The 22,416-nt window shown below is 42.2% G+C and overlaps 1 protein-coding gene across 2 annotated transcripts in view; it reads right to left on the bottom strand.

Annotated features, from left to right (window-relative positions):
• chchd6a (coiled-coil-helix-coiled-coil-helix domain containing 6a) overlaps positions 1-22,416 on the bottom strand; it is a 74,404-nt gene that overhangs the window by 5,254 nt on the left and 46,734 nt on the right. For both annotated transcript variants that reach the window (XM_029719266.1, XM_029719267.1), the window contains one exon: positions 12,283-12,418. In XM_029719266.1, the coding sequence (XP_029575126.1) occupies positions 12,283-12,418 (136 nt within the window). The remainder of the gene's footprint in view (positions 1-12,282; positions 12,419-22,416) is intronic.

Here is a 22,416-nt window from a genome sequence, read left to right as displayed (position 1 = left end):
TGCTGAACCGTGGTAGAAACTACTCAAGAGGTGAGATATAGCTTTATCAATCGTCAATGTATTCTGGAAGGCATTTGGAAAGTATTCAGAACCTTGACATTTTCCATGTTTTGTTACGTTACAGCCTTATTCTAAAATTGATTAAATTGTTTTTGTTCCACACTAATCTACACACAATAACAAAGCAAAACATTTTTTTGTTCTGCCCCTGAACAAGGCAGTTAACCCACTGTTCCCCGGAAGGCTGTCATTGTAAATAAGAATTTGTTCTTAACTGACTTGCCAAGTTAAATAAAGGTTAAAAATAAATAAAGCAAAAATAGTTTGTTGAAGCACCTTTGGCAGCGATTACAGCCTTGAGTCTTCTTGGGTATGATGCTACAAGCTTGGCACACCTGTATTTGGAGAGTTTCTCCCATTCTTCTCTGCAGATCCTCTCAAGCTCTGTCAGGTTGGATGGGGATCGTCGCGGCACAACTATTTTCAGGTCTCTCCAGAGATGTTCGATCGGGTTTAAGTCTGGGCAACTCAAGGACATTCAGAGACTTATCCCGAAGCCACCTGCGTCGTCTTGGCTGTGTGCTTAGGGTCGTTGTCCTGTTGGAAGGTGAAGCTTCACCCCAGTCTGAGGTTCTGAGCTCTCTGGAGCAGGATTTCATCAAAGACCTCGCTATACTTTGCTCTGTTAACCTTTCCCTTGATCCTGACTAGTCTCCCAGTCCTTGCCGCTGAAAAACATCCCCACAGCATGATGCTGCCACCACCATGCTTCACCGTAGCGATGGTGACAGGTTTCCTCCAGACGTGACGCTTGGCATTCAGGCCAAAGAGTTCAAACTTGGTTTCATCAGACCTTTTGGCAAACTCCAAGCAGGCTGTCATGTGCCTTTTACTGAGGAGTGGCTTCCGTCTAGTCAATCTACCATAAAGGCAGATTGGTGGAGTGCTGCAGAGATGGTTGTCCTTCTGGAAGGTTCTCCCATCTCCACAGAAGAATTCTGGAGCTCTGTCAGAGTGGCCATAAGGTTTTTGTCACCTCCATGACTAAGGCCCTTCTCCCTCGATTGCTCAGTTTGGCCGGGCGGCCAGCTTCAGGAAGAGTCTTGGTGGTTCCAAACTTCTTCCATTTAAGAATGATGGAGACCACTGTGTTCTTGGGGACTTTCAATGGTGCAGACATTTTTAGGTACCCTTCCCCAGATCTGTGCCTCGACACAATCCTGTCTTGGAGCTCTATGGATAATTCCTTCAAAGTCATGGCTTGGTTTTTGCTCTGACATGTACTGTCAACTGTGGGACCTTATATAGACAGGTGTGTGCCTTTCCAAATCATGTCCAATCAATTGAATTTACCACAGGTGGACTCCAATCAAGTTGTAGAAACATCTCAAAGATGATCAATGCAAACAGGATGCACCTGAGCTCAATTTCGAATCTCATAGCAAAGGGTCTGAATACTTATGTAAATAAGGTATTTCTGTTTTTTATTTTGAATACATTTGCAAGTATTTCTAAAAACTTGTTTTCACTTTGTCATTATGGGGTATAACCACTAGGTAGACTAGTGGTTAGAGCATTGGGCCAGTAACCGAATGGTTGCTGGGTCGAATCTCCGAGCTGACAAGGTAAAATCTGTCTTTCTAACCCCTGAACAAGGCAGTTAACCCACTGTTCCCCGGTAGGACGTCATTGTAAATAAAAATGTGTTCTTAACTGACTTGCCTCGTTAAATAAAGGTTAAATAAAAGAAAGATTGATGAGGAAAAAAATTTATTTAATCCATTTTAGAATAAGGCTGTAACGTAACAAAATGTGGAAAAGGGGAAGGGGTCTGAATACTTTCCAAATGCACTGCGTGTGCCAGCTTGACAGTACTAGAGGTTGGGAAGACCGTACAGTATATGAGACGGGGGGCTTTCTCTGGTCATAACAAGGGGCTTAGCAGCTAATGGGCAGGTGAGGTGAAGCTGAATAAATTAATGTGGGCTGAGAAAGCGAAAGAAACAGAGTGAGAAATGAGAAAGACGGAGACTGAAAGAAGAGAAGGAGATAAAGAAACAGAGAACCAACACACCCTCTCTGTCACCAGTAAATGTAATCTCACAACGCCAAGCAGAACATTTTGAATAATCCATAGCGACAAAACAGAGTGCAAAAATCAGTGCTTATAATTCCCATTATAGTAGTGCTACTGTATTGCACAGCCTAACAGGCCCAGCAAATTACAGTACAGAAAAACAAAAGACAGACTCTTTCATGAACGGCAGGGGAGACACTTTACATCAGTGGCTGGGTGAAGAGGTTAACATTGTGATTGTGATGGGGGCAGGTGTCATGACCCTAGCCCTTCCTGTTAGGAGGGGGGGCAGTTTTATAACTTAACCCCCACATCATAAATTCCATGAAGAGACTCTCCCTGGCCATGCAGTATGGAGAGAGAGTGTTTCACAGTAGAACAAAGGAACTCCTGCCAAATTCTACTACATTCCAGAATTTGAGAATTGAACAATATCCATATTTTGGAAAATGTGTAAACGTTCGGTGGAGAAGCCAGCTACGACCCAATCCGTTTTGTTTCATGTTTGTGACCTCATGAAAGACAATACAGCCACATTACCATAACTCTGTTTATACAGGTTCCTCATTTATGAGGCTTGCATCTAATTATTGTATAAAATGAATGAGTTAAGATGAAACTACTTGTGAAATGATGTATTGTGATGTTAACCTTTTAAAATGAGAGAATTTGCCTTCATTGTAAAGTTTAACTGTCAGGTGAATAGGTATTGGTTGTAAATTATGAACCAACCCCTTTTCTAAATAAATATAAAAGCCCCCGTGACCCAAAGTCACCTAAATTCCAAATACGGGAGGACTTGTCCTCACGTTTAAAAAGGGCTAATTCTAATTTCAACCCTACAGGCCAGGAAACGTGAGATCTTGCGCTACACATGAAATGGTATGAACTCTGAACTATTGATCACCCAAGAAGAAGTGAGTCCTAGATGACAGCCTAACAGACTGCAGCTGGAAAGGTAGTAAATCTAGTGCGAGAACACTGATCGACGTGGACGAATCTCCAGAGTGAGATGAACCTCTCAGACCACGCATACCTCGGTGTAAGCTGAGGTGGTTCAGGTTTGAACACCAAAACTAGAAAACTATACTACGTGGAGCATTGGCTACACGGCTGGAAATGGTTCAACTCTGAGACTATCGATCCCTACAGAATAAGAGCAAATCTTAGATACTAATTACTAGTCTGCAGCTAGAAATGATGTAAACCTGGGATGTGAATACCGACAACCGCCGAAACATCTACTCTAAGAACCATGGACGCCTGACGTATTTATTACAAAAGACACTATCAGGAGCCGCCATCATGAGTAGCCAGAGACTCTCTGATGAACTGACCGATGATTCCAACAGAGAAGACAACAACTACATAATGGCGTAAATATATTGATTGCAATTATTCCCGAATGAGCGAGCGTTCATGTGCAAAGGATTAGCATTTCAATGAATATAATTATCCACTGTGTGTAGTGATCCATTTTGTCTTTCCAGCTCTCTCAGTTCACAACCCTTTCCTTTGTCCACCAAGCCGTCATATCGGTTTAGCCCACTAGGGGATCTTCCCTATCATTGTTAGTAACCAATATCTACTGTTTGTTTGTTATGCATTTCTGTGATTATTTACTTAGTTAGTAAATAATGATTAAGCCAACTGGTGTATGGATGATTCATAGTTTAGGCTGGGTTCGTGCAGATAACCAACAATTTACAACGTTTGGAATGAGACTGACGTGAGGTAAAGAATTATTCATTAATTAGAAGACTAATTGATCAGATATTAAAATATCTGAAGAGTTATTTTAGGAAAATTATAACTTTGTAATCTGAAGATTTTCCGTGTTGCCCCGACTTCCTAGTTAATTGCATTTACATGATTAGTTTAATCACGTAATAATAATTACAGAAAATTGATTTGATAAAATAACAGTCTTCACTTTTAATGACGCCAAAGACACGACACGGGTTATGAACCAAATGAAGAGGCTGGGTTTTAAGTTGGAAGACTTTAGTGACTTCAGAGATACATTGATCGTTTTTACTCCAAACAGGCAGAGATGCGCACAACGTCTTGTATTGTGATGGAGAAAACAAATCGATCCACTTGTACATTTACCTCACTGTTTTTGTCTGTGGAAGAAAAACGTGATTGTGACTTGCCTTGCTCTAGAATACCATTATAACAGAGATGTTCCAGTATACCCTTTCCTTGAACAATACTTAGGCCCTGAAACCAAACTAGCATTATAAAACACACATTACATAAACCTTTACAATTGTTGGACTAAATTGGAAACAAATTTTCCCCCGATGCGCCGTACTATACACTAGTCAAGTGTGCCGTCGTTATTGCATGTTGTGTTGTCTGAAAACAATGTGCCGAATAGCAAGGTGACGCCAGAGAGATAATGGTCTTGGATCTGATTGGCTGCTTCTCCGAGCCTGGATCAATTCATGTCTGAAAGGAGGGAAAAGCTTTTTATGACGACACCTCAGACAATAAGAAAATTAAACCAGTGAATCCACTGTGAAGGAGTGTGAAAGAAAGAACGAGGAAGAAACATAAAAGAGAGATATACAGGGAGGTCAAACACAAACAGAAAAACACAATTACAGCTCCTGCCCCTTATACAACATCTCTCTCTCGCTCGCTCTCTCTCTCAGCACACGAGTGGAGAGAGCGAGGCCAAAGTTTCCAACCTCCGACTGCCGTGTTTGACTTCACACACTAGTGTGCTCGCCGCGCTGGGGATTCACATTGAAATAATTGGAATGATTCTCCACTGCAGGCCTGCTTGACTATGCCTCTACCGTGTGTGTTGCTGTGTGTTCTGGGCTGCAGTCAGATAGATAACTAGTGATTAGGGCCAGTCCCTCCCCAGCCTGGCTCCTGCCTCTTTAATGAGGCTCTGCTGAGGGCCACAGAGAGCAGAGAGGGGGCTCTTCAGTCTAACACACTGGACTGGCTCTCTCTCACAGGGCGATGGTCTGGCTGTCACCACTGTCACACTCTTCACTGGACACTGCCTGAATCACAAGAGGTCATAGAGCTGGGACAGCCTCTTCACCCTACACATGGATGGAACACTAACCTATGTAATTGCCAAAGAAGACTGAAATAAAACTAAGTGAAGAAAGTATAGTGCCACTAGACAGGGAAACTTTGTTGTACAACTTGTCTTGTTGTCCTACTTATGCTCTTGAAGTTTTGCATCTGGCAAAAGTTTTACTGGTGTGAATTTAGACATACATCTGAAAGTTCTAACATACTGTATGTGAAGAGTATTGATGATTAGTTGATTAGGCTTTGGCTGTAGAATTGTAGTTACTTATCTGGATTCAGCTATAGAAGTGTAGCTACTAGTCTGGTCCATATTCAGCTGTGTGTGGAGCAGTGATTACTGCAGTGTGACAGTCTGGTTGGACAGAAGCCTGCGGTCTGTATAGGCCCTGTGCAGCCAGGAACACATTGCTCTTCATTAAGACTGAGTGATGAGGGACCTGGACTGGCATCCCTCTCCTCTCCGCGTCCCTCTGCTGTCCATCTCTCTTCACCTCCTTAAATAGCACTACTCTCTCTCACTCCCAGCTCCTCCATCTCCTGCCTTAAGAGACCTAGTCCATATATTTATTCTCTTTCCCGCTCTGTTTCTTACCTCTCCCCTTTATTTCTTATCTGTTGTTTTTATTCCTATATTTATTCTCATCTCTCTGTTGACAGGGTGTTAACAGTGTAATATCTGCCCTGCAGCAGAAGTTCAATCTAAAACATAGATCAATAGGTTTTTCCTCACTTGAACTTTGGTTGTCTGATTAAAAATCCTCAGCTCCCTCAGATCTACTGTAGAACCATACTTACGTCATCCTGGGGAAATACAGAGTTCATTTGCCTTGACTTGATCTGTTCACACATCATTAAAGACTCAGACACAGCATACACTCCCATTAATCATGTTATTAACAGCCCTCGATCACTGGGGCCCGCCCAAGGCTACAAAGCAGATAGATACCACTGGTGGTTGACCTGCCGGCCTGCTGTTGCGGTCTCTCTACTTCCATAAACCAGGAAGGGTCCAACAGCTTGGGTAGTTAACCAAGCTGCTGGGAATATTCTGCCCTTGCCAACGGACTGAGTGGATCGAACATAATGCACTCAGTAAATCTACAAAGTGTGTCCTGATGGACAGTGGAGCTGACGGCTGATGGCGAGGAGCAGGTTTGGATGCGTGCGTGTGCGCACTAGAGAGAAAGTGAGTGAGTGTGTTTGTGAGGCTGACAGGATTAGAGTAGCGCTGGCAGAGGAGCTTGTGTGTCTCAGAGACCTATGACAGGCAGGGGAGAAGATGGTAACCCCAGGGCCTGAAATGAAAATAAACTTGCCGCATCGACAACAGCGCAGGGCAGCCAATCAGAGAGCTGAGGCTGCAGAATTGTCAACATCAGGAGCTCAGGTCGGTTAAGACATGAGGTGGCAGCTTCAGTACAGCACAGGGACAGGTCAGAACTGAGCAGCACACCATTAGAAAAAGGCAGACACAACCTCAGTAACAAATACAGACTGTCCTATTGGCCAGGAGTTCGCAAACGTTTTGCTTCATGAACCACCAATGAAAACATACCTAGACCAAAAGAATAAGTAAAGAATTGATTTATAAAAACTTCTGATTGAAAACATTTAACCGATGATAGATTTTCCCGTGACCGATCTTAAGAAATGTAATGTATAATAATGAAATTACTAAATGACATCCAGCGACCCACAGTTTGGGACCCACTGTAAACAAAATAACTGCAGTTCCATAAAACATAAAAGGTGGTGAATATCACTCCATGTGGGTACATTAGCTTCTGGAAAAAGATGCACAAATATACAGTTGAAGTAGCGGCTGGCTGGATATACAGTTGAAGTGGGAAGTTTACATACACTTAGATTGGAGTCATTAAAACAAGTTTTTCAACCACTCCACACATTTCTTGTCAACAAACTATAGTTTTGGCAAGTCGATAGGGACATCTACTTTGTGCATGACACAAGCATGACACAAGTCATTTTTCCAACAATTGTTTACAGACAGATTATTTCACTTATAATTCACTGTATGACAATTCCAGTGGGTCAGAAGTTTACATAAGCTAAGTTGACTGTGCCTTTGAACAGCTTGGAAAATTCCAGAAAATTATGTCATGGCTTTAGAAGCTTCTGATAGGCTAATTGACATCATTTCAGTCAATTGGAGGTGTACCCCTGGATGTATTTCAAGGCCTACCTTCAAACTCCGTGCCTCTTTGCTTGACATCATGGGAAAATCAAAAGAAATCAGCCAAGACCTCAGAAAAAAATTGTGGACCTCCACAAGTTTGGTTCATCCTTGGGAGCAACTTCCAAATGCCTGAAGGTACCACGTTCATCTGTACAAACAATAGTATGCAAGTATAAACACCATGGGACCACGCAGCCATCATACCGCTCAGGAAGGAGACGCGTTCTGTCTCCTAGAGATGAACGTACTTTGGTGCAAATCGATCCCAGAACAACAGCAGGACCTCGTGAAGATGCTGGAGGAAACAGGTACAAAAGTATCTATATCCACAGTAAAGCGAGTCCTATATCGACATAACCTGAAAGGCCGCTCAGCAAGGAAGAAGCCACTGCTCCAAAACCGCCATAAAAAAGCTAGACTACGGTTTGCAACTGCACATGGGGACAAAGATCGTACTTTTTGGAGAAATGTCCTCTGGGCTGATGAAACAAAAATTGAACTGTTTGGCCATAATGACCATCGTTATGTTTGGAGGAAAAAGGGGGATGCTTGCAAGCCGAAGAACACCCTCCCAACCGTGAGGCACGGGGGTGGCAGTATCATGTTGTGGGGGTGCTTTGCTGCAGGAGGGCCTGGTGCACTTCACAAAATAGATGGAATCATGAGGTAGGACAATTATGTGGATATATTGAAGCAACATCTCAAGACATCCGTCAGGAAGTTAAAGCTTGGTCGCAAATGGGTCTTCCAAATGGACAATGACCCCAAGCATACTTCCAAAGTTGTGGCAAAATGGCTTAAGGACAGGTAAGTCAAGAAATTGGAGTGGCCATCACAAAGCCCTGACCTCAATCCTATAGAACATTTGTGGGCAGAACTGAAAAAGCATGTGCGAGCAAGGAGGCCTACAAACCTGACTCAGTTACACCAGCTCTGTCAGGAGGAATGGGCCAAAATGCACCCAACTTATTGTGGGAAGCTTGTGGAAGGCTACCAGAAACATTTGACCCAAGTTAAACAATTTAAAAGGCAATGCTACCAAATACTAATTGAGTGTATGTAAACTTCTGACCCACTGGGAATGTGATGAAAGAAATAAAAGCTGAAATAAATCATTCTCTCTACTATTATTCTGACATTTCACATTCTTAAAATAAAGTGCTGATCCTAACTGACCTAAGACAGGGAATTTTTACTAGGATTAAATGTCGGGAATTGTGAAAAACTGAGTTTAAATGTATTTGGCTAACGTGTATGTAAACTTCCAACTTCAACTGTACCTAATACATTTGGGGTGGGCAATAGACACTGGAGCATTTACCCTAAAGGGAAAGTCTGCATGAAGCAGTCCAACACATTCAACATTCAACACAGGCTGGAGGTGTAAACTGCTGCAGGACAGGTGGAGCCAGAGGGAGGGTTGAAGGTTCACTCACTCCTTCCCAAGTCTGACAGTGGGGCTTTGGGAATAATGCCCAGACTTGAACACAAAAGCCTCCATTGGCGGTCTATGCCAAGTCTGGGCTACATGGAAGGGAGCGCACAGGGAGAAAACAGCATTAAAAGTTTCTGAGGTCTAAAACCGACCCTGGTCGTACTGCAACATCAATCCGGCATCAGACACGCTACCCTAACCAGCGCATTCTCATCGCTCCCTGTCTCTTTCTCTCTCTCTTTCTCCCTCCAACCTTTTTCTTTTGTGCTAAATGCAGGAAAGCTCAAAACATCTATCACCATCAAAGTCAGGGCATCTCTCTCTCTGTAAATTACTTGAGAATCCAGCGGAGCGTGGAGACGGATCAGGCAATCTCAACTCATTATCCGAGACAGGGACGATGGTGGGCGCCTCCCAGCCTCCTCCTAGCCTCACGCGCTCCCCTCCCCAGACGCCACCTCACTGGCTCCGCTCTGGCCTCAGACATCCCCTCTCTAATAAGGCCTGCCTCTGTTCCTCCCCTCTAACCATCACCTTAACCCAAGCCCATCTTCACCAAACAGAGGGGGAGATACACAACACACACACACACACACACACACACACCTGAAGATGCCTTTTCTTGCTGAGCATTAAAAAGGCAGTGTGTGAGGTCTGCAGTGGGTCTGTTCAGTCTGCCTCCTGCTACACTAACTTCAATGAAATCATACAGTAACTAGACTACACCTATTTCAGACCTGCAAATAATATGTTTATATGACCCCCTTTCAAACAAACCCTTATTGACCATTTATTTGCAGGTATACCCCGTTTATACATATCAGTGGGTAACTGGCAAATTGGGAGGGGTGGGGGGGAGGGGGGTGTTGTTAAACCATGGGGGCTGTTTGCATTTCAAATTAGGGAAGTGTTTATTAATTTACCTGCAACAAAACAAATCAGAGAACCAGTCCCACAGAAACAATATTTTGGTTACCTGGTCTGTAAAAATTCAGGAATCATGACAAGGTCTTTAGGTGGGTTTTATATTCCCCCTACGCCTTTCAGATGGACAAGAAAGCTGGTATAAAAATGCAGGCATGGTAAATTAGTGGGATTTTGGTCTGTGTATGAAAGGGATACCAGCATTTCACAGGAAAGTCTTCTGGTTCCACACCATGTTTACATCAAACTGGCCTCAGACATGGATAGAAAACGCTCCATGAACTGATGACGTTCACTGCTCTGCAAATTCAATATACTTTAAAATGACTAAAACCAAATCGAAACTCTTTTAGAAAGAGAGGCTGAATCCCAAATCACCCCTTCCCCTCGCCCCTCCATTTGCGCGAGCGTCCTCCAAATGCACAAGTGTCCCAAAGCTGAGGGAGCGAAAATTATGGAAGGTTAGGGGCTTATTAGACCCTCCGATTGCCACTTCGACCGAACCAGCTACTCCACCGGCTTCAGAGTGAAGTGGTATCCCATAACCACCTTATTTTTTATATTGTGGAATTTCACACAAAATAATGGAGAGGCATGCCTAATTATAAGCCACCTGTATTTGTTTGTGTATGAATTCAAGGCTTGGCACATATGAAATACCTCCCAAATTAAATGTTAAACTGTTACGGTCCTAAACACCGTGCATTGCTTGCTCTTTGGGGTTTTAGGCTGGTTTTCTGTATAAGCACTTTGTGACATCTGCTGAGATAAAAAGGGCTTCAAAAATACATTTTATTGATTGATTGATGATACTGAGGTTTATATATCTTGTAAAACGATAGGGGATATTTTTTCATTAGAATTTCATGCTCGTTTTATTATTTAAATGTGGAATATGAACTGCATCAATAAAGTCAAGAGTGTGTCCCGAAGTTGAAAGGTTAATTTGATCTCCTCGTCGCTCTTGAATTCCCCCTCTGAGTTTTGTCAGCGACACGTGACAACGGAGGGCCCTCCAAGCGAGTTGGTAGGGACGAGGGGCTGGTTTGGGATTCACAGAGAGTCTCTTCAAAGGTATCCCGACTTCAAACCCCTATCTAGTTGGGCTAATGTAGAGAGAAAGTTCCTTGTTGGCTCAGATTGGTGCGATGGAATGGCACGCACACCCACACACCCACACACACACAGGGCTGGAGGAGAGGAGGTTCACAGAGCTGATTAGCACATGCTTTATGAGTGCTTGCCAGGCAAGGAGCTGAAGCGCCCTGGAGCTTTCCTCAGTGTAGAGCCAGACCAGACCAGAGCCGTGCAGTACGTGGCATGTATAGATTATCAAGTGCACTTTCAACTCTTACAGTAGAATATCATGCTACTAGTACACAAACTTCAAGGAACTGTCTCTATATCTAGGGGTAGCACTCTTGTGAAGAAGAGGCTTAAAAACTGTAAGGGAGACAGAGTTGACTTGGGGGCAGAGATGCTAGAAACCTCTTTACTTTGACTACTGCATACACTCAGGTAGACAAGGTCCAGCTTCCCCATAGCAATGGAACTTAAGCTTCCGGGTGTTTTAACGATGCATCGTTCCTACAACGACCGAAGATGTAACATGAGGTTCCCAAAACACCACACAGAGAGAACGCTCACTAAGTGCGTTGTTGAGGCATGTGTCCATACTGACAGAATTGAAAGAAAAGCAGCGCTGCTCTCAGATCAGCTTTCTCCATTAAAATCTTACCTTAACATTATAATTATTCCACAATACTAACGACAGATCAGATTCTAGAGGGATATTATCACCTATGGCTGCATATATTGAAATGGCTTATTCCAATGCTTATAAGCATTCCCCTATAGCTACCCTATAATAACGCTCTGAATGAAGATTTAACACATCATTTGCGCACATCTTGTTAGACTACACGTCATGAAATATAATGAGGCAAAAATGGCAGACAATAGCGTACAATTAGCAAAATAAAACTTAATTGAATTAACGTGAAATTCATTTCAATATGATTTAAATATGTAGCCTATACTGTATTGATCTTTGCAGTCATCTCAGTTTTCATTTGAAGCCTCTTTTTATCCTAGGATTGTAAAAATTGCAAAGACATTGGTAACTTTGTATTTGTAGTCGATTTCGTTCTGAAGTTATCGGCAGTCACAGCGAGACCGATAAACTTGATTCTGTGTTAAGCAGAGATCTTCTGTGTTTAAAGTGGTGTGGAAGGGCAGAAAAGCATCTAACAACGCACTTAGCTGTTCTACGAGTGGTCTGAGGCAGTCGCTAAATAACAAGCGCTTTCAAGTGCGACTTTAGTAACGATGGTTTTTGGGAGACAGCTCTGAGATTTAACGATGCTCAAACGAAGGTTCTAATGATGAATTTAGCCTTAAGATGCTTTGGGAACCTGGGCTCTACTTATTTGAAGCAGGGACAAAAATACAGTTCTATATTTACTAGATGTGGTTGGGGAAAAAAAGATGAACAGGTGAATTGACTATCATATATTTAGCTATCTGTGTAGAAGAGGTCATGAAAACCTCCAGGCATCTACTGAATGAAAGCCTATAGTGAACACTGACCTTCTTGGCTGCGTCGATGCACTGCATGTACGTTTTGGCCAGGTCTGAGCATTGCAATGTCTGCTCCCGGTTCTCCTTGTAGCAGTTGAGGATCTGGGACTGCAGGTTGATGCACACAGGCTCGGTGTTCCTTGCTCTGTCGACACACACAGGTCAGCTGTCAGCCCAGAGGTCATCAAAGTGACACAGCTTAAGGATTTTTATTAGAACACAGCAAGCAACATGTCTAACATTACTACACTGTATGATCAGTCACATTGTATTTTTGTGAAAATCATTTCAGGTGATTGATGCAGTGATGAGCCATCATTCAGGTTTTGAGCCTCACCTGTTTAAAACAAATTCTATAATAATAATAATAATACATTTAAAAAATGCCTGTTTTGCAAGTAATTCTGGCATTAATTTGTGTCACATATCAGTTTAGCAAACAATGTAAAAAATGTAAAATGTCAAAATGTCCTTGAGTTAATAAAGAAGCCTAGCTCAGTGCTTTCTGTGGTGGAGGGGCAGCCAGGTAAAACACAGAGTGTAGGCGTGCTTCATCTTCTCTGGTTGTGCAGTGATTGACACAGTTTGTGAGTAAATTGATGCACTGTCCACAGGACATGTTGATGCCACTGAACCAAGGCAGAGAAACCTTAACACTGCACACGTGATGCAGGCATGCGACATAGTCGCTGCTCATGTGCACTTAATTGCGGCTAAGTTGGTAGACATCTAGTTTTCCTCCAGTATGTACATTCCTTTCCGACCGCAGAACTCGTGTGCTACCTTATCAATTTACACACAATACCCCATAATGACAAAACAAAAAAAAGTTATACATTTAGCAAATTTATACAAATAAAAAAAACAGAAATATCACATTTACATAAGTATTCAGACACTTCACTCAGTACTTTGTTGAAGCACTTTTGGCAGCAATTACAGCCTCGAGTCTTCTTGGGTATGATGCTACAAGCTTGGCACACCTGTATTTGGGGAGTTTCTCCTATTCTTCTCTGCAGATCCTCTCAAGCTCTGTCAGGTTGGATGGGAAGCATTGCTGCACAGCTATTTTCAGTTCTCTCCAGAGATGTTCGATTAGGTTCAAGTCCGGGCTCTGGCTGGGCCACTCAAGGACATTCAGAGACTTTTCCAGAACCAACTCCTGTGTTGTCTTGGCTGTGTGCTTAGGGTTGTTGTCCTGTTAGAAGGTGAATCTTTGCCCCAGTTTGAGGTCCTGAGCTCTCTGGGGCAGGTTTTCATCAAGGATCTCTCTGTACTTTGCTCTGTTAATCTTTGCCTCGATCCTGACTAGTTTCCTACTGTAGTCCCTGCCGCTGAAAAACATCCCCACAGGATGATGCCGCCACCACCACCACGCTTCACCATAGGGATGGTGCCAGGATTCCTCCAGACGTGACACTTGGCATTCAGGCCAAAGAGTTCAATCTTGGTTTCATCAGACCAGAGAATCTTGTTTCTCATGGTCTGAGAGTCTTTAGGTGCCTTTTGGCAAACTGCAAACGGTCTGTCATGTGCCTTTCCTGAGGAGTGGCTTCCGTCTGGCCACTCTACCATAAAGGCATGATTGGTGGAGAGCTGCAGAGGTGGTTGTCCTCCCATTTCCACAGAGGAACTCTGGAGCTCTGTCAGAGAGACCATCTTGTTCTTGGTCACCTCCCTGACTAAGGCCCTTCTCTCCAGTTTGCTCAGTTTGGCCAGCTCTAGGAAGAGTCTTGGTGGTTCCAAACTTCTTCCATATAAGAATGATGGAGGCCACTGTATTATTAGGGACCTTCAATGCTGCAGACATTTTTTGGTACCCTTCCCCCAGACCTGTGCCTCAAAACAATGCTGTCTTGGAGCTCTACGGACAATTCCTTTTACCTCATGGCTTGGTTTTTGCTCTGACATGCACTGTCAACTGTGGGGCCTTATATAGACAGGTGTGTGCCTTTCCAAATCATGTACAATCAATTGAATTTACCACAGGCGGACTCTCAAACATCTCAAAGATGATCAATGCAAACAGGATGCACCTGAGCTCAAAGGATAGCAAAGGGTCTGAATACTTATGTAAATAAGGTATCTGTTTTTATATTTAATACATTTGCAAAATGTGGAAAAAGTCAAGGGGCCTGAAAACTTTCCGAAGGCCCTGTATGTCTTGTATGATGCTGCATAAATGATATGCCGGGGATATATGTATACTGTAACTAAGAAAGTAATACTAAGTGTATGTTGTGTAGTAAGCTGTTAGTAGCCATGTGTCTCACTCTAAGAATGTAGGCGCTCTCCCCCTCAGAACTTAGCCTACTGTTCTGATTAGGTGGTACACATGTAGCCTGTTTTAGAGAAATGTCATCATCGAATATAGTGAGTGCATTTTTTGCTTGCTTATGTGCCCTTATTATTTAGCCTACTATTCTGACTTGGTGTACAGGGAGAATACTGTAAGAACAGCCCATATTCTGAATTATATCGCTGTCCATTTCAAAAGTGCTGAACGCATAGGAATATCTCAGCTCGTCCATCTCAGCTTGCTCATGTCTTAATCGAAATTACAGCTTGCCTCTTATCCGAACATCATTCCCTTATGTCATAGCTTGTACATCTACATTGTTATATTGCTTATATAGGTATATCTCAGTATCTTATTCATCATTTTAGGCAATGTTAGATTTATGCATTCATTGTTTTGCTTACTTTGTGTATTATAATTAGCTCATGTGCTTTCTCCACGAGGAGTGCATACGATATAAAGTTGTTGGGTCTGTAACCATGAGGAGGGATACTATATAATGTTGTTGGGTCTGTAACCATGAGGAGGGGATACTATATAATGTTGTTGGGTCTGTAACCATGAGGAGGGATACTATATAATGTTGTTGGGTCTGTAACCATGAGGAGGGATACTATATAATGTTGTTGGGTCTGTAACCATGAGGAGGGATACTATATAATGTTGTTGGGTCTGTAACCATGAGGAGGGATACTATATATGTTGTTGGTCTGTAACCATGAGGAGGAGATACTAATAATGTTGTTGGGTCTGTAACCATGAGGAGGGGATACTATATAATGTTGTTGGGTCTGTAACCATGAGGAGGGGATACTATATAATGTTGTTGGGTCTGTAACCATGAGGAGGGGATACTATATAATGTTGTTGGGTCTGTAACCATGAGGAGGGGATACTATATAATGTTGTTGGGTCTGTAACCATGAGGAGGGATACTATATAATGTTGTTGGGTCTGTAACCATGAGGAGGGGATACTATATAATGTTGTTGGGTCTGTAACCATGAGGAGGGATACTATATAATGTTGTTGGGTCTGTAACCATGAGGAGGGATACTATATAATGTTGTTGGGTCTGTAACCATGAGGAGGGGATACTATATAATGTTGTTGGGTCTGTAACCATGAGGAGGGGATACTATATAATGTTGTTGGTCTGTAACCATGAGGAGGGATACTATATAATGTTGTTGGGTCTGTAACCATGAGGAGGGATACTATATAATGTTGTTGGGTCTGTAACCATGAGGAGGGATACTATATAATGTTATTGGGTCTGTAACCATGAGGAGGGGATACTATATAATGTTGTTGGGTCTGTTACCATGAGGAGGGATACTATATAATGTTGTTGGGTCTGTAACCATGAGGAGGGGTACTATATAATGTTGTTGGGTCTGTAACCATGAGGAGGGATACTATATAATGTTGTTGGGTCTGTAACCATGAGGAGGGGATACTATATATGTTGTTGGGTCTGTAACCATGAGGAGGGATACATATAATGTTGTTGGGTCTGTAACCATGAGGAGGGATACTATATAATGTTGTTGGGTCTGTAACCATGAGGAGGGATACTATATAATGTGTTGGGTCTGTAACCATGAGGAGGGATACTATATAATGTTGTTGGGTCTGTAACCATGAGGAGGGATACTATAATGTTGTTGGGTCTGTAACCATGAGGAGGGATACTATATAATGTTGTTGGGTCTGTAACCATGAGGAGGGATACTATATAATGTTGTTGGGTCTGTAACCATGAGGAGGGATACTATATAATGTTGTTGGGTCTGTAACCATGAGGAGGGATACTATATAATGTTGTTGGGTCTGTAACCATGAGGAGGATACTATATAATGTTGTTGGGTCTGTAACCATGAGGAGATACTATATAATGTTGTTGGGTCTGTAACCATGAGGAGGATACTATATAATGTTGTTGGGTCTGTAACCATGAGGAGGTACTATATAATGTGTGGGTGTAACCATGAGGAGTGATACTATAATGTTGTTGGGTCTGTAACCATGAGGAGTGATACTATATAATGTTGTTGGGTCTGTAACCATGAGGAGTGATACTATATAATGTTGTTGGGTCTGTAACCATGAGAGGGGATACTATATAATGTTGTTGGGTCTGTAACCATGAGGAGGATACTATATAATGTTGTTGGGTCTGTAACCATGAGGAGGGATACTATATAATGTTGTTGGGTCTGTAACCATGAGGAGGGATACTATATAATGTTGTTGGGTCTGTAACCATGAGGAGGGATACTATATAATGTTGTTGGGTCTGTAACCATGAGGAGGAGATACTATATAATGTTGTTGGGTCTGTAACCATGAGGAGGGGATACTATATAATGTTGTTGGGTCTGTAACCATGAGGAGGGGATACTATAATGTTGTTGGGTCTGTAACCATGAGGAGGGGATACTATATAATGTTGTTGGGTCTGTAACCATGAGGAGGGGATACTATATAATGTTGTTGGGTCTGTAACATGAGGAGGGGACTATATGTTGTTGGGTCTGTAACCATGAGGAGGGATACTATATAATGTTGTTGGGTCTGTAACCATGAGGAGGGGATACTATATAATGTTGTTGGGTCTGTAACCATGAGGAGGGATACTATATAATGTTGTTGGGTCTGTAACCATGAGGAGGGATACTATATAATGTTGGGTCTGTAACCATGAGGAGGGGATACTATATAATGTTGTTGGGTCTGTAACCATGAGGAGGGATACTATAAATGTTGTTGGGTCTGTAACCATGAGGAGGGATACTATATAATGTTGTTGGGTCTGTAACATGAGGAGGGGGATACTATATAATGTTGTTGGGTCTGTAACCATGAGGAGGGATACTATATAATGTTGTTGGGTCTGTAACCATGAGGAGGGATACTATATAATGTTGTTGGGTCTGAACCATGAGGAGGGATACTATATAATGGTTGGGTCTGTAACCATGAGGAGGGATACTATATAATGTTGTTGGGTCTGTAACCATGAGGAGGGATACTATATAATGTGTTTGGGGTCTGTAACCATGAGGAGGGGATACTATATAATGTGTTGGGTCCTGTAACCATGAGGAGGGATACTATATAATGTTGTTGGGGTCCTGTACCATGAGGAGGGGATACTATATAATGTTGTTGGGTCTGTACCATGAGGAGGGATACTATATAATGTTGTTGGGTCTGTAACCATGAGGAGGTGATACTATATAATGTTGTTGGGTCTGTAACCATGAGGAGGGATACTATATAATGTTGTTGGGTCTGTAACCATGAGGAGGGATACTATATAATGTTGTTGGGTCTGTAACCATGAGGAGGGGATACTATATAATGTTGTTGGGTCTGTAACCATGAGGAGGGATACTATATAATGTTGTTGGGTCTGTAACCATGAGGAGGTGATACTATATAATGTTGTTGGGTTCTGTAACCTGAGGAGGGATACTATATAATGTTGTTGGGTCTGTAACCATGAGGAGGGATACTATATAATGTTGTTGGGTCTGTAACCATGAGGAGGGGATACTATATAATGTTGTTGGGTCTGTAACCATGAGGAGGGGATACTATATAATGTTGTTGGGTCTGTAACCATGAGGAGGGATACTATATAATGTTGTTGGGTCTGTAACATGAGGAGTGATACTATATAATGTTGTTGGGTCTGTACCATGAGGAGGATACTATATAATGTTGTTGGGTCTGTAACCATGAGGAGGATACTATATGTTGTTGGGTCTGTAACCATGAGGAAGGATACTATATAATGTTGTTGGGTCTGTAACCATGAGGAGGGATTACATATAATGTTGTTGGGTCTGTAACCATGAGGAGATACTATATAATGTTGTTGGGTCTGTAACCATGAGGAGGGGATACTATAATGTTGTTGGGTCTGTAACCATGAGGAGGGATACTATATAATGTTGTTGGGTCTGTAACCATGAGGAGGGATACTATATAATGTTGTTGGGTCTGTAACCATGAGGAGGGGGATACTATATAATGTTGTTGGGTCTGTAACCATGAGGATGATAATATATAATGTGTTGGGTCTGTAAACATGAGGAGGGATACTATATAATGTTGTTGGGTCTGTAACCATGAGGAGGGATATATATAATGTTGTTGGGTCTGTAACCATGAGGAGGGATACTATATAATGTTGTTGGGTCTGTAACCATGAGGAGGGATATAACGTTGTTGGGTCTGTAACCATGAGGAGGGATACTATATAACGTTGTTGGGTCTGTAACCATGAGGAGGGGATACTATATAATGTTGTTGGGTCTGTAACCATGAGGAGGGATACTATATAACGTTGTTGGGTCTGTAACCATGAGGAGGGATATATAACGTTGTTGGGTCTGTAACCATGAGGAGGGATACTATATAATGTTGTTGGGTCTGTAACCATGAGAAAGGGATACTATATAATGTTGTTGGGTCTGTAACCATGAGGAGGAGATACTATATAATGTTGTTGGGTCTGTAACCATGAGGAGGGATACTATATAATGTTGTTGGGTCTGTAACCATGAGGAAGGGATACTATATAATGTTGTTGGGTCTGTAACCATGAGGAGGGGATACTATATAATGTTGTTGGGTCTGTAACCAGTGAGGAGGTGATCTCTATCTAATGTTGTTGGTCTGTAACCATGAGGAGGGATACTATATACTGTTGTTGGGTCGTGTAACCATGAGGAGGAGGATACTATATCATGGTGTGTTGGGTCTGTAACCATGAGGAGGGGATACTATAGTTAAAAAAAATTGGTTTTTTTTGGGTCTGTACCATGAGGAAGTGGATACTATATAATGTGTTGGGTCTGTACCCTGAGGAGAAGGGAGATACTCTATAATGTTGTTAGGGTGTCGTGTAACCATGAAGGAGGAGATACTATATAATGTTTGTTTGGGTCTGTAACCATGAGGAGGGAGATACTCTATAATGTTGTTGGGTCTGTAAACCATGAGGAAGGGATCACATATAATGATTGTTGGTGTCTGGTACCATGAGGGAGGAAGATACTATATAATGTTTGTTGGGGTCTGTAACCATGAGAGAGGGAATACTATATAGTGTTGTTGGGTCTGTAAACCATCGAGGAGGGATACTATATACATGTTGTTGGGTCTGTAACCAGTGAGGAGGGATACTATAATGTTGTGGGTCTGTAACCATGAGGAGGGATACTATATAATGTTGTTGGGTCTGTAACCATGAGGAGGGATACTATATAATGTTGTTGGGTCTGTAACATGAGGAGGGATACTATATAATGTTGTTGGGTCTGTAACCATGAGGAGGGATACTATATAATGTTGTTGGGTCTGTAACCATGAGGAGGGATACTATATAATGTTGTTGGGTCTGTAACCATGAGGAGGGATACTATATAATGTTGTTGGGTCTGTAACCATGAGGAGGGATACTATATAATGTTGTTGGGTCTGTAACCATGAGGAGGGGATACTATATAATGTTGTTGGGTCTGTAACCATGAGGAGGGGATACTTATATGTTGTTGGGTCTGTAACCATGAGGAGGGATACTGTATAATGTTGTTGGGTCTGTAACCATGAGGAGGGATACTGTATAATGTTGTTGGGTCTGTAACCATGAGGAGGGATACTATATAATGTTGTTGGGTCTGTAACCATGAGGAGGGATACTATATAATGTTGTTGGGTCTGTAACCATGAGGAGGGATACTATATAATGTGTTGGGTCTGTAACCATGAGGAGGGATACTATATAATGTTGTTGGGTCTGTAACCATGAGGAGGGGATACTATATAATGTGTTGGGTCTGTAACCATGAGGAGGGATACTATATAATGTTGTGGGTCTGTAACCATGAGGAGGGATACTAATAATGTTGTTGGGTCTGTAACCATGAGGAGGGGAAACAATAATGTGTTGGGTCTGTAACCATGAGGAGGGATACTATATAATGTTGTTGGGTCTGTAACCATGAGGAGGGATACTATATAATGTTGTTGGGTCTGTAACCATGAGGAGGGATACTATATAATGTTGTTGGGTCTGTAACCATGAGGAGGGATACTATATAATGTTGGGGTCTGAACCATGAGGAGGGATACTATATAATGTTGTTGGGTCTGTAACCATGAGGGTAGGGATACTATATAATGTTGTTGGGTCGTAACCATGAGGAGGGGATACTATAATGTGTTGGGTCTGTAACCATGAGGAGGGATACTATATAATGTTGTTGGGTCTGTAACCATGAGGAGGGATACTATATAATGTTGTTGGGTCTGTAACCATGAGGGGAGATACTATATAATGTTGTTGGGTCTGTAACCATGAGGAGGGATACTATATAATGTTGTTGGGTCTGTAACCATGAGGAGGGATACTATATAATGTTGTTGGGTCTGTAACCATGAGGAGGGGATACTATATAATGTTGTTGGGTCTGTAACCATGAGGAGGGGATACTATATAATGTTGTTGGGTCTGTAACCATGAGGAGGGGTACTATTAATGTTGTTGGGTCTGTAACCATGAGGAGGGGATACTATATAATGTGTGTTGGTTTGTGTAACCATGAGGAGGATACTATATAATGTTGTTGGGTCTGTAACCATGAGGAGGGATACTATATAATGTTGTTGGGTCTGTAACCATGAGGAGGGATACTATATAATGTTGTTGGGTCTGTAACCATGGGAGGGATGGATATATATAATGTTGTTGGGTCTGTAACCATGAGGAGGGATACTATATAATGTTGTTGGGTCTGTAACCATGAGGAGGGATACTATATAAGTTGTTGGGTCTGTAACCATGAGGAGGAGGGATACTATATAATGTTGTTGGGTCTGTAACCATGAGGAGGATATATATAATGTTGTTGGGTCTGTAACCATGAGGAGGGATACTATATAATGTTGTGGGTCTGTAACCATGAGGAGGGATACTATATAATGTTGTTGGGTCTGTAACCATGAGGAGGGATACTATATAACGTTGTTGGGTCTGTAACCATGAGGAGGGATACTATATATGTGTTGGGTCTGTAACCATGAGGGGATACTATATAATGTTGTTGGGTCTGTAACATGAGGAGGGTGATACTATATAATGTTGTTGGGTCTGTAACCATGAGGAGGGATACTATATAATGTTGTTGGGTCTGTAACCATGAGGAGGGGATACTATATAATGTTGTTGGGTCTGAACCAGAGGAGGGAACTATATAATGTTGTTGGTCTGTAACCATGAGGAGGGGGATTACTATTAATGTTGTTGGGTCTGTAACCATGAGGAGGGTACTATATAATGTTGTTGGGTCTGTAACCATGATGAGGGGATACTATATAATGTTGTTGGGTCTGTAACCATGAGGAGGGATACTATATAATGTTGTTGGGTCTGTAACCATGAGGAGGGATACTATATAATGTTGTTGGTCTGTAACCATGAGGAGGGATACTATATAATGTTGTTGGGTCTGTAACCATGAGGAGGGATACTATATAATGTTGTTGGGTCTGTAACCATGAGGAGGGATACTATATAAGTGTGGGGTCTGTAACCATGAGGAGGGATCCTCTATATAATGTTGTTGGGTCTGTAACCATGAGGAGGGATACTATATATGTGTTGGGTCTGTAACCATGAGGAGGGGGGAGACTACTATAATGTTGTTGGGTCTGTAACCATGAGGAGGGATACTATATAATGTTGTTGGTCTGTACCATGAGGGGGATACTATATAATGTTGGGGTCTGTAACCATGAGAGGAGGGATACTATATAATGTTGTTGGGTC

Source organism: Salmo trutta, chromosome 28, assembly GCF_901001165.1.
Source record: "Salmo trutta chromosome 28, fSalTru1.1, whole genome shotgun sequence".
Lineage (NCBI taxonomy): Eukaryota > Metazoa > Chordata > Actinopteri > Salmoniformes > Salmonidae > Salmo > Salmo trutta.
This window is presented reverse-complemented; position numbering and strand designations above follow the sequence as displayed.